Genomic DNA, 13,702 nt, shown 5'->3' on the forward strand with positions numbered 1-13,702 from the left:
AATGCACACAAAAAAATGACAGACTTGCCTTGTGAGGTCGAAAATAGAGATACAGGCTGAGAGGAAGAGGAAGAAACAAAGGAATCTGAAAGAAAATATACAGCGTGAGAATTTGACAACCTCACACAGGAATTTTAACTTCAACTCTCCTTTTTTTTTTTTTTTTTTTGGCCAAGCATCATAATTTCATTGGGTTTGAGCAAGATGGGAAAACTCAAATCTTTACTTCCATTTACTGTTTTCACTCACCTGGCAGCAAAACCTTATTTCATTTTCAAGATGCATTTCTAAAAGTTAATTTAATTTTTTGGATCAAATATTCTCACCCTCAGAGAATGAAAAGAGGAACCCCTAGCATTTTAAACCAAATATAACCTCAAGAAAGATGATACTCTCCTGCAAGTCTTTTTGGGAAAGAAAAAAATAAGAATCTTAGTACTAATTGATATTTCCTTTTAACTATTTTCAACTGCATTTGAAGAGTTAGTCACTAACATGAGCATTTAAAGTTATATACTTGGCAAATATGCAAAGTGGACCCTGATTACATTAAAAAAATCACAAATAATCCACTAGGCAAATAGGACTACATGAGAAACCTTCCACCTTCTAAAATTATACTCCTCTAAATTTGGCAACATTTATCAGAATTTTAAATGCATGTACTATCCCCACCAACCATCAATATTCTTTTGAATTTGGCCAGTTATACTTCTAGGAATGTAACATAAAATATTGTCACAGAGTATAAAAACATGTTTATAAGAATATTTATAAAAGCAGTGGTCATAAATATTAGGAATAATCAAAATGACCACCAACAGGAAACTAGTTACATCCAAACAATGGAATACTTGCTGCTATGAAAAAGAATAAAGGCACAGCTATGTATGTTGATATAGTTGATGAAAAAGCAAAGGGCAGAGGTATATACATATGCCCCCGTTTGTTAACTGGCAACAAAGGGGACTAGCAAAAGGGACTTTAAGGTTTGAGGTGGGGGAGATTTGCTTCTAACTACAACCTTTGACCCTTTAAAAAAAAAAACAAACAAACAAACCAAAGCATATAAATTATCTTTTCAGTAAATATAGAAAAAAAATTAATAAAAATAGCATGGGAAAAGCAACCTCCCCCAAATGCCCCTAAATATACTGGCCTTTACTTGTTACCTCCTTTTTTCCTTGCAATTATAAACATGTTTTTACAAACATTAGAAATATACTTAAAATGGGGGAGATTGCTTTAAAGGACTGGGCTATAGCTATATTGTAAGTACTTAGTCAACAAATATGGAGAACATAACACCAAGACAGTTTAGTGGACAAGTAGCAGTAATTCAGTAACTCAAGACCAGACTTTTAAAATTCATTGCTTTTTAATCATCTTAAGATAAAGCACCACATTTGCCACTACAAATGAAAAACTGTTTTCTGTTATTTATTTTTTTTAGTAATCTCTACTCCTAACGCGGGGCTCAAACTCACAACCCTGAGATCAAGAGTTGTACACTCCTCCGACTGAGCCAGCCAGGAACCCCATCTCTCTTCTTTTTAAAGCAAGCATTTCTATAGGTTCCTTTAATGTTTCCAGATGGGTTCATCCCTATATGCATTTACCTTCAACGTTAAATCTCCACCAGATGATGAGTTTAAATTTGAATAAGCAAAAACCAAATGCTGAAAAAGCCCAATGCCAAAAATGATCCTATGAATTTGCCCATCCACCTCCACCTAACACCCCCTCCTATGGAAAATTTTAACACACAAATTCTTATGCATAACATCTACTCTGATACAAAACACAGATAACCAGTAACAATTTGCCAAAAAAGATCCTGTGAACTTGCCTATCTACCTCTACCTAACATCCCCTCCTAATGGAAAATTTTAACATACAAATTCTTATATATATGAAATTCTATTCATATACATACATATATTCATACATATACGAAAAGATATACATGAAAATGTTAACTGGATGGTACTACTCACTGGTTTTTAATTTTCTTTGTATTTTTTCTTGAATTTTGTTATAGACATACATTTTTCAAGAATTCTAAATTTCTAATTTCTAATTGTCCTCTCCTTACAAGGAACAGGTAAGCAACCTTAGAGGAGAAAAAGGACACCTCAAATGGGATCTCTAACAGGTCTTCCAATAAAATTTTAGTGAATAATCTTTTTAGTCTTCACACCACTAGATTTTTAATCCTCGTAAGACTTTAATCTGCAACTGTCAAAACTACCACACACACACACACACACACACAAATCATGCCACTTTGAAAACAGGTTGTTCCATTTACTGAGTCCTGAATGCTGATAGACACTGAACTAAATACTTCTATACATATTAAATGCAATTGTTACAAACCTCACTTATGATTTAAAAAAAAAAAAAATGAAAACCTGAAGCTTGTGTCAAGAATCAGTATTCAAATCCACACTTTTCCTGGAAGTCTGTGCCTTTCTTTTTATATAATTCTATCCACCAGTCAGATTACCTATCTTATATGCTAGTTACCTAAAAATTTACTAGTCAAGTTTATGTTTTAAAACTTCATCAGACCAGTAAAATAAGATCTTTTCCCCTACCTTTTAACCCTTCTCTCCCTAGCAGCATACTGAGTGGGTGAGAAGTGGAAAAACAGGTGCAAAGAGAGCAAAAGGGCACACTAGAGTAGGTTTTCAAATTTGCGTCAAGCCTGTGCCAGATACTGTTGGGGGCAGAGGGAATAGGAAGAGAGGTGCTTTGGACTGTACATGAGACTTCAGTTTTGATTTATTATTGAGGGAAAATAAACCAAATAAATCTCACTGTTTGAATTTTCTAACCCCCATTAAAATATTATTCCAACAAATTATTTATTTTAGTGACAGCTGTCCTTCAACACCAGCAGAATACAAACTATATTTTTACACAGAGAAACAAGGTTCGGTTATTAAGGCATCTTTCAATACATAAGGAAAAGTAGTATTTGAAACTTTATCTAAAACTCATATAATGAAAATTAGAAATCCATCAGCTCTTTCAAACATCTTTCTCTCTAACATTAAAATTAAATATTCTTTCCATTACTTAGTTTTCCTGTTTGCCTATAAAGGTAGGCTCCTCGAAAAGGGTTTCTATTCTTTCTCGTGACCACAATTCCTGATGATAACTCATATCATTTCAGCAGAAATGCTAAACTAAGCCAACTAATGCCCTCTCCTATCAGAATTCCAGGGATAAGCAGACCAATTTTTTCCCCAAAATTTATTCCATTTTTCCCTTATATTTTTTCTATTACTGTATCACTGAAGAGAAGTAGTGAAAGTGGGCCTCCTTGCCTCCCCAAAGCAATTCTGATTTCATGATTAAGGGTTTCTTTAAAACAAACTTTGAATTTTAGAATAATTTTAGATTTACAGAAAAGGCCCAAAGGTAGTAGAGTATTGCTTTATATCCAGCACTCACTTTCTCCCATTGTTAACAAGTTATGTTAATATGGTGGTACATTTGTTACAATTAATGAACACTGATACATTTCATTAATTTTTCCCTAAAGCCCTTTTTCTGTTCCAAAATCCCATCCAGGATACCATATCACATTTTGTCATCAAGTCTCCTTAGTCTCTTTCAGACTATGACAATTTCTAAGACTTTCCTTGCTTTTGATGGTCTTGACAGTTTTGAGGGAGCATTTGTCAGATACTTTACAGAATGTCCCTCAATTTGGGTTTGTCTCATGTTTAGATGTTCTTCTCATGGTTAGACTGGAGTTTTGGGGAAGACTACAGCTTAGGTGAAGGGCCCTCCTTCTAACATATCAAGGGTATATACTATCTCAATATGACTTATCACTGAAGATGTTAACCTTGATCCCTTGGCTGAGGGAGTTTGCCAGGTTTCTCCAGGTAGTACTTCTCCCCCATCCTTCCATACTCTACTCTCTGGAAGCCAAGTCACTACGCACTTCCTACTTTAAGTCTTTTATTAGAACACTGAAAGAGTTGGGTTCCTTTGTACATTTATGGAAGAAATGTATATATAATCCAAGAGAAGAACAATCAGAACTCTTGTCGCAAAAGAAACATAATTAGAAAGTCTAACAGAAACTAAATGGACTGTGTTAATAGGAAATTGACTACAAATATTTTAATGACCCAATTTCTAAAACAGCACTACATTTACTTTTAGAAATGTCTTACCCTTCTCCAAATAGTATTCAAGATCAATGTAGTGAATCAAAATCTCATATTTTTTTTTAGGAATGAGATGGAAATTAGACTTATCTTAACATATTTAAAAATCTTGGCACATCAGACTAGCCTACCACTGAGTCCTTATTCGAAATGGAGTCTAACACACCAAAATGTGGCATTCAGATGGTTACAAAACAGAGACTTTTCTGGATTAAAACCATTAGTGAAAAATACCTCAAGTCCAGACGTAAAGAAGCCAATCTTAAACACAAGATGTATTTATTACAGATACAGTTTTATGGGCTTACATAAAAACCCTCTTCTTAGCACCTATGTCAATGTATCAATTTCCACAGGAATAAGTTTTTTGCAAAACTCCTAATTTGATTTTCAAAAACCAAACATTCTTCATCTGCAGTTTATGAACAATTTCATAGCAGTTCATGAACTCTGCGAAAGCTTATGCACTACTTTGTTTATATGCCTGTTTTTCTGGGAATAAAATGTCTCCAACCATTCATTTCATAAATATTTATTAAACACCTATTATAAACCAAGGACTAGTTTTAGTTGCTTAACAAAAATGATTAGTTGCTCATCCAAAAATATCTGAGGGCCTGCTCTGCAACAGGTCCTGCTCAGATATTAGAAATAGAGCAGTGAATGGGGCACCTGGGTGGCTCAGTCAGTTAAGCGTCCGACTTCAGCTCAGGTCATGATCTCATGGTCCGTGAGTTCGAGCCCCGTGTCAGGCTCTGGGCTAACAGCTTGGAGCCTGGAGCCCGCTTCGGATTCTGCGTCTCCCTCTCTCTCTGACCCTCCCCCCATTCATGCTCTCTCTCTGTCTCAAAAATAAATAAACGTTAAAAAAAAAAGAAATAGAGCAGTGAAGAGGCGCCTGGGTGGCTCAGTCGGTTAAGCATCTGACTCTTGATTCTGGCTCAGGTCATGATCTCATGGTTCGTGAGATTGAGCCCTGCATCAGGCACTGTGCTGACAGCGCAGAGCCTGCTTGGGATTCTCTCTCTCCCTCTGCCCCTCCCTCCTCTCTTTCTCTCAAAAAATTAAATAAATAAATATTTTTAAAAAAAGCAGTGAATAAAACAGCAAAAATCTCTACTCTGATGGAACTCGCATCTAGTGTGGAAGACAGACAATAAACAAAGTAAGTCAGATCATATACTATATAAATATAGTAAGATTGTGACAGATATGACAGATGGTAAGAAATATAAAGCAGTGGAGCCCTATAAGGTGTTTTTTCTTGTTCGATTTAGATAAGGTGGTCAAAGACCTAAAGAAAGTGAGGGAGTGAAAAGCTGTGAAGATATATGGGGGCAGAGCATCCTAGGCAGAGTGAACAGCGAATAACACTCTGAGGTAGAGGAGTGTTCCTGGTGTGAACAGTAAGGAAGCCACTGTGGCTGAAGCTGGGTGAGCAAGGGGGAGGGTGAGACCGGCATTGACTCTTGAGTGTGATCAGAAGCTACTGGAGCATTTGCCCATGAGTGACATGATCCGACTTACGTTTTTCACAGGCTTACACCATCTGTTGTATGGAATACAGACTGAAAAGAGGCAAGGGATAAAGTATAAAGACCAGTTAGGAGGCAAAGGCAATAATCCAGCGGAGCTATGATAGCAGCCTGGGCTAGGGTAACAACGGAGGTCGAGAAAAATGGTTAGACGCTGGATATGTTCTGAGCATAGAATCAATAGGATTTGCTGATGTTATATGAAGGAAGGAGTCAAGGATGACTTCAAGCTTCTTGATTTGGGCAAAATATGGACAGAATGTTTACTGAGATGCACAAGACTGTGAGAAGAACAGACTTATAAAAGATCAGGAGTTCAAGTTTAGACACAGTAAGTATGAGATGCCCATAGACATGAAGACTGAAGATAAAGATTTGGAAGTCACCAATTTATAGATGGTATTTCAAACCACAAGATGGCTCTCATAAATGAGACCAGAGCACAGAGAAAAGTTCTGAGAAGAAAGTCCTGGAACACTCTAAATTTTAGACGTTGGGGAGACAAAAAAAGAATTAGCAATATGAAATCCCAATAATAAGGAAATCCACAGAGTCGGAAAGATTAGTGGTTGCCAAGGAATGAAGGGAGGAATGGAGAGTGACTGCTACAGGTACAGGGTTTCTTTTGGGGGTGATGAAAATGTTCTGGAACTAGACAGTGGTGATAGTTGCATAATCTTGGGTGTGTGTGTATATATATATATATATATATATACACACACACATATATATACATTTTAATATGGTGCTTTTTATGTGATGTGAATTGTATCTCAAAAAAAAAAAAAAAAAAAAAAAGGAGAGGTGAAGGAGGAGGAGAAGAACTAGCAAAAGACACAAAGGAGGAGCAGCCAGTGATAGAGCATGTGGTGTCGTGGAAGACAAAAGGAAAAGTATTATTTCAAAGAGGAAGGAAGTGATCGATTTTACCAGAAGCTGCTGATAGGGCATTTAAGATGAGGACTAAGAAGTGGCTATTGGATTTAAAATGTGGAAAACAACTAGTGAGCCCAACATTAGTTTCTATAGAAAAGCAGAGCAATACGGCACATGGCTTAGGAAGCATGGGATCAAAAATTAAATTTCTTAAAAATTTATTTATTTAAATTTGTTAGTTTAACATACAGTCAGAAATTAAACTTTTTAAGTTCAACCAATAACTGAAGTGAAGAGGGTGACTGAAAGATTTTTATCACAGGTTGTTTCAAATTTTAAAGAGAGGCAGTATGTGTATTCAAAAGAGAACTGAATTGGACCCTCAATCCCTTAGTTTTATTCTACCCTCAACTTTAAAGCAACAAACGTTTAGGCATGTCACTTAATCTCCCTAAGCCTGATTCCTCATCTGTAAAATGACGCTTATATCACTATCTATGTCATAGATAGACATAACACAAGTCTTTCTCTTATTGAATATAGCTTCCAGAGATGTAGATATCTGTTTTACCTGCCTATCTGCCAAAGAGCTTTACTATATATGCTCAAACATTTGTTAGGTTAATGTACGGGCACAACTTACACTACAAAGCAATACACAAAAATAAGATATAAAAATCAAATATTTCTATCTCCTATGTAAAAGACACTGCGTTGCTGAAATGCTTTCAGATAAAAGGACAAAGGGCATCTGTATCAGTTTTGCTAAAAAAGTTTTCCAGGATACCCTTCAATATCCTTAAGGGCAAGGTGCCAATGAGGAACATGTCAGAAAGCTCCAACCGCCTCTCCTGGTTAGGTTATGATGATATGCTTACAGGGAGAAATAAAACAGCTGATTGGAGAAAATAGGTAAGTATGTTTCTTCGAAATTAAAAAAGAAAATCCTAAGAGAAGGCTACCTTCTGACACACCCTTTCCTAATAAAACAAGCACCAATCTGATACAGTATTTAAAGGGATTCTCTCTGAAACTGCACTACCACAGAGTAAAAATGTCTTACATAAGTCACAAGAATGCAGTAAAAGACTTCAATGACGCAATCACAAGCAATACTGATTATAGCTAAACTTACGTGGCATATACAATTTTTCAAAACATCTGTAGCATACTCAATGACCAAAAATAATTCTAGAATTAACAGCTGTAATAAAGGAACTGAGTAAAAAGTCAAGTCAGTTTCCTGGGCAGCTTCTGAATAAGATAATTATATAAACATAATATCAACTTGATAATTTTTATCTAAAAAGCTTTACTATTAAATTAATATATTTTTCACAAGCCTATAAAGTTTTGGAGGCAGTTATAAAATTCACCATTAACAGTAAAGCTGAACATAAACTATTAAGTACATACAACAAATATGTGTAATTATTCATTTATTTGGAGCCTTTTATAATTCCACTTGGAATTACAAAAACGGTTAAGTTCTAGGATTACTGCTAAAGGGAAGTGCTTTTCTATAGAACAAACAGTCTCAAAAAAACTGGAAACCTTAACTCTCCCTAAACTTCAATGACATGTCACCAACTCCCTCACTACTAAACTTCATTTACAAGTGCTTGAAACACACACAGGATTAAAGAGGTAAGTGAGCCCCTCCCCCCAAATAAAATAAAATAAACCAATGAGTCCTAGATCAGGATGAGTATATAATTTCCTTACCACAAAATACAATAAAAGCAATAGTATTCATCTTATTTTGTTTTTAGGCCATCTCAAATTATAAAAAGTTAAAAACACTGATGTACTTACCAGCAATTTCATAAACAATCATCTAGAAATTTCAATTTAGGATTAAGGTATGCTTGTCACACATGAGAGACTAGTGGTAAAATTATTTGTGAATGTGACTCTAAAAGAAAACAGTATTAAAAGAAACATTTTATTTCTGGGGAATAAAAACCATCCAAGTCAATAGGCAAATGTAAACCATACTGACATGACCATTCTTGCTGTCTCCTGTACTCTCTTGCTTTCACTGACAGTGTATTGTAACACACTTATGGTCAGAATGCTGCAGAAAATACTTAAGCATATATTTTTAAGCTTTATTTAAGTAATCTCTACACTTCACGTAGGGCTCAAGAGTCGCATGCTCTTCTGAAAGAGCCAGCCAGGCGCCCCAATACTTAAGCATACTGATGTCATGCCAAGCTATCTACAAAACACCTTGGCTGCCCCTCACCTTCCTTTTAACAGACTGGCTGAGTGAAAGGGCTGGTAGCTTAGAAGACATTAATGTGAAGGGTCAAAAGCTGCAACACCCACTTTTATAAAGAGGAAAGAGGTATAAGATCTTCCTTCATTGTGAGGAAGATTATGATTTCTCACTTGAAATTCAACTGATATTTTTTATCTATGCGCAGTTTGTAACCTGCAAATAAATGTATCAAATATTAGGTACTCTTATTCAGTGAAAGTGAGGATTTAAGGGCACAAAGCAAATTTGCCTAGGTCATATTGCTGAGGCTCAGGATATGCACAAGGTCATTACAACCATTAAAAGACAGAATCAGGCTTGAAATCTATATGCCTTTGGAGCTCAAATCTGCATGTTTATCCCCATGTCATACTGCCACTGATAATGTGACATGAATATAATACAGTTAATGTCAGTGTTAAACAGGTAGATTCCTTCCTAAGGGTTAAGATGGAAAATACAAATTACATACTTATATTTGATTGACATAATAGAATAAACTGTGAAAGTGATGCCATAAAAAGTACACAGGACAACTAAGCTTCACGAGTGAGAAAAGAAGGATTTAAAGCAAAAACTTTTTTTTTAACTGTCCAAGCTGTTTTTGCTTTGAGGTAATTTCCATGAACAGATACAAGAAATGTAGCTTTATTCTGGCATCATGATATTCAGAGCAATAATAAAGGGCAGTCTCTGTCAAGTTGTAGGATTTTAAACACTATTAAACGCCTTAAAAAGACAGTAAACCTTCAAAGTTCAGACACAGTATCTATACTTGGTGTCTAATAAAGGCAATCCCCCTTCTGAAAAAACACTAAATATTTAAGTCTCTTTTACCTTGACCTCAAACTTCTGCCTTTGAGGTCTTTGATTTTCTTCAAAGGCAGAAAATCGGGATGCCAATTCTGGCCCTTGACCACCTTCTCCCAGCATACTCTGCTGGCTGCACTAGCACCTGGGCACTAGACCAGAGAGTGTCATCACTCATTCTCTACCTTTAGGTAGTAACTAATATTTCCAAAAGCTGTTACTAGACAGGTCAGTTGAGACAAAACTTTTTCCTGCAGGACACCAAGCGACCACCCTTTCCACATTTTGAAAGTCTCTTAAACCAAGAGGAGCTTGGTGAAAGAATGTGAAAGCTGAAGGCTGACATCAATCAACACTTGTAGACTTTTTAAACAATCGAGGTAGATTTTTAAATGTCCATTTTAAATAGGTTAAATTGTGGAATAACAAACTTCACCTTATTTTCGTAGTGCAGAAGCCTAGGACATTTCCTTTGAGATATGGAGAAAACATTCTACAAGGGGGAAGAGCTTCTCCAATGGAATTTAAAGCACACATTACAGTATCTTAAGCTCAACTTTTCAAGTAGTGACCCGACCAATGAGGCCCGCCAAAACTGTATTAATGCTTTTTAGATAATATTAATACCCATCTACAACAAATGAGAACTTAAGTAAGACAGTATCTATCTATTTTGCAGGTGAATCAAGAATTCAAAATCACGAAGAATCAAAAGGTCTATACAAAAGGGCCAACAACTAAACAGTAAGCAATGACAAGCGATTAATTCCAAAACACCAAGTTGCTAAGTTATAGGGAAGCTGTTGTTCATCTGGACCTTTGCCCAGAACACAAAAATTTGGAGGAGAAACGCTGGCCGTTTAAAGGGAACAAGGGTTCTAAATTTGCTGCCTCATTCCTTTATCTGGACAGCTAATCTTGACCTTGCAGAAGCTTCCTCTGATATTGTTTCTATCAAAATGGCCATAACCGCACTGGAAAATCCAACAGGGTCCAAAGCTCTTATGTGGAAATCCAGTGTTCAAAAAACTAGAGAAAAGGGGCACCTGCCTGGCTCAGTTGGTGGAGCATCCAACTCTTGATCTTGGGGTCGTGAGTTCGAGCCCCACTTTGGGTGTAGAGATTAAACAAAACAGAACATCTAGAGAATATTTAAAGCCAAGATCAGAAATCCCACGTTCTTTAGAACAATCAACCCGAGATTCTGGCAATGGAGACAACGGAGTATTTTAAACCCGCTCAAAATCCTTTAAGGTAACTAAATGCAGAGCAAAATTGTCTGTACTTTCCCCGGGTTATGGCCCCCTTCCTTTGACGAAAAGGTTTTTCTTTTTTCTTTTTTTCCAAAGACTGAGTTCCTCAAAGAACCACCACCTGCTCATGGTGCATTTTTTTTTTTGCCCTCAAGAAGGCATCTGCACTGCAGATCTCTGCACGAGGGGAGCTTGCCAGCCAGCTCCCACCAGCAGGCAAACGCGTATACAATGGAAACTAAAAGCGGCCTGCAGCTTGCCTCCTAGTCTTTCACAGAGAGACAGAAGAAGGGGGTTCAACCAGCTCCTGCTTTGTCTAATTTTTCTCCCCCTCCCCCCTTTCTGCGCTAAACACTCCCCTTTGTTACACTGCGATCAATAATGGCCCAGAGAGAGCATGAAATCAAAATGTGTTGATGGCTTGGCATGACTCTATTATCTTCTAGAATATAAGCAATTGATTGCTTGTCCCCACCCCCACGCCGCGCCAGTGAAGAGCGGGCTGTGTTGCAGATGCAGCCCCGGATCCATCTTGGACCATCAGCGGCTCCCTCCCAAATCTTCCCGGAGCTATTCTCATCACGCCTCCTCTCACCTCGGAGCCTCAGAAAAGCGAGCATTTAGGGAGTCTAACCACAACAAAAATTACAGGCGCAGGAAAAGAGCATAGAAAACGGCTACCATGTTTCCATCAAACGTCCTGATCCTCCCCCACGGGAAACCAAAAAATATTTCTATATTTCTGGAAGACTACCACGAATTTCCGACTATGTCAACACCTGTCGGTAAACCCGCAGTGCAACCTTTGCACCATCATCTCTTCAAAACCCTAGCCAGCTCTCTCTCCTGCAACCAACCTGCCCCGATCCTCTCAATCTCTCTAATCCTCCACTAAATCACCCCGGTTCAGCCGACGGCTCCCCCGAAATGGTGTTTCTCCCCCACCTGCTGTGCCTCGGCGTTAACGCCCACTCCCCAGAATATCTCCCCGCCCCCAACCTGTTTGCCTCACACCCCGTTATTTCCTCACCGCCTGCACCACCTTACTCTCCCCTCCCCCTTAGCCCATTTTCCACCCGCTCGTAACCGGGGGCTGAAGCCTCCGGTAGGCGAGGGTCCTTTGCCTTCCCTGACACTCCAATGTCCCCCCCCCCCAAGGGCGGGGTTCCCCGGGGCGCCTCACCCGCACAGGAGGAGCCGCAGCTCTTCGCCCCCAGGGCGGGGCAGGCTCCAGGGCTCCCGCCGCCGGGCGCCGAAGGCTCGGCCCCGGAGGACGACGACGAGATGGACGGAGACTGAGTGGCCGCCGACGGCTCCGCCATGGCCGCGCGAGCAAGGGCAGGAGAGGGGTGAAGAGAGATGTGGGGCGGGAGAGAGGGAGGGGAAAGAAAATAATCGGGCAGCTGGCTCTCGGAAGTCCCTTCGCTCCTCCTGCTCCGAGGACAGACTCCGACAGACTGACTGACTCAGCCGAGCGCAGCGAGAGGGCGGGAGGGCGAGCGCGAGCGCGCAGGCGCACAAAAGGCCCCCGGGCGGGCGGCGGTCGGGTCTAGGCGCCCAGCGACGCAGGGCGCAAGCGCAAGAACTGTCCCTCCGCGCTCCTGCGGGGAAGGAGGGGCAAAACTGGCTTCACCCAGCGCGGGCGCGAGAGGCCGGGGTGGGCCGCGCCCCTCCGGGGACGAGACGCAAGGGGCGTGGCCAAAGGCCAAACCCCGCCCACCACTGCGGCCGAAGTGGGAGGGGGCCCCCGCAGGTTAGTATTTCTTCATAACTCCTTATGTGAATGTGTCAGGGTTATATGAATGTGTCGCCGGATTGTGTGTTTTAACAATAGAAGTTTCTTTTGCTTCCATTAGCTGGAGAATGTCTTTCCCATAAATTCCAGAGCGGATGTCTTTTGTCTGATGCGTTCCTGCCTGTGACGCCAATGAAAAGTGAAAACCGGAATGTGGATATAGGCCCACTGTGCAAGGTGCTTTATTCATTTTTCTGGATGTGTCGTAATCTCTGAGGCAGAGATGGCACGGTCTCCCATTTGGTAGGTGGAGCAAGATGCTATACAGAATGAAAAACTATTACTCATTCTAGTCACATTCCAATGCAGCCAACAGAACCTGCTTCATATTCTTACCTTGTTTCTGTTCCCAAAGAGGGGTCCACCTTGGGTCTTAAGGTTGTCCTTTCCTCCAAATAGGCTATCAAGTAAAGAAGACATATTTTGAAGAAAAAATAGCTGAGCTAATGAGAAGAAGAGCCCGGAGATAACATCCTGGCTGCGGCTATGGGGGGATGGTAAAATGAGGTATTGAGAATATGCCACAAAATACATACAATTGAATTTTATCCATAGCCTAAATGGAGTCCTTAGTAGAAAATTTATTTGAAACCAGATATCTAGCTTATACTGGATTTTGTTCGTTTTTGTTTGTTTTGTTTTGTTTTGGTCTCCTCTTTGGTTGGATTGTGAAAATCAAAGCCTTCTCCATACACGAGATCAAAATACTTGAAATGTGCATGATTCTTTTAAAAAGGGGAATGTAAACTGGAAATGGCAAAAATCAAAACTGTAGGCCTTGTGATTGCTAAAGCAGCAATCGATGACCCGAAGGGCAATTGCAAGATCAGCAGCCTCATGAAGGGGGAGGTGGTTTGCCAGGCAGCAACAGAAAGGACGAGTGATCTGACCATTGGAAATCTTCTAGAACAGGAAGTAGACTACATCTGCCCTTGGCACTTTTTAAGGTCAGGTAAAGCCCAGATAGGAAAAAAACTGGC

General features: G+C 39.4%; 1 protein-coding gene and 1 long non-coding RNA gene across 4 annotated transcripts in view; one reads left to right on the plus strand and one right to left on the minus strand.

Annotated features, from left to right (window-relative positions):
• RTN3 (reticulon 3) overlaps nt 1–12,463 on the minus strand; it is a 59,071-nt gene extending 46,608 nt beyond the window's left edge. The window contains exons 1-2 of one of the 3 annotated variants that reach the window (XM_060607024.3): nt 12,111–12,463; nt 29–85 (exon numbers count right to left, since the gene is read on the minus strand). In XM_060607024.3, the coding sequence (XP_060463007.3) occupies nt 29–85; nt 12,111–12,249 (196 nt within the window). In that variant the 5' untranslated portion in view covers nt 12,250–12,463. The remainder of the gene's footprint in view (nt 1–28; nt 86–12,110) is intronic. The other 2 variants (XM_060607025.3, XM_060607026.3) reach the window with 2 other exon arrangements.
• Nucleotides 12,464–12,511: 48 nt separating this feature from the next.
• On the plus strand, nt 12,512–13,270 carry LOC144612985 (uncharacterized). Its single transcript, XR_013550262.2, has 3 exons — nt 12,512–12,680; nt 12,784–12,965; nt 13,122–13,270. It is a non-coding gene; the product is annotated as an uncharacterized LOC144612985 (long non-coding RNA).
• The last annotated feature ends 432 nt before the right edge of the window (nt 13,271–13,702 follow it).

The sequence above is a fragment of the Panthera onca genome, chromosome D1, assembly GCF_046562875.1.
Source record: "Panthera onca isolate mPanOnc1 chromosome D1, mPanOnc1 haplotype 2, whole genome shotgun sequence".
Lineage (NCBI taxonomy): Eukaryota > Metazoa > Chordata > Mammalia > Carnivora > Felidae > Panthera > Panthera onca.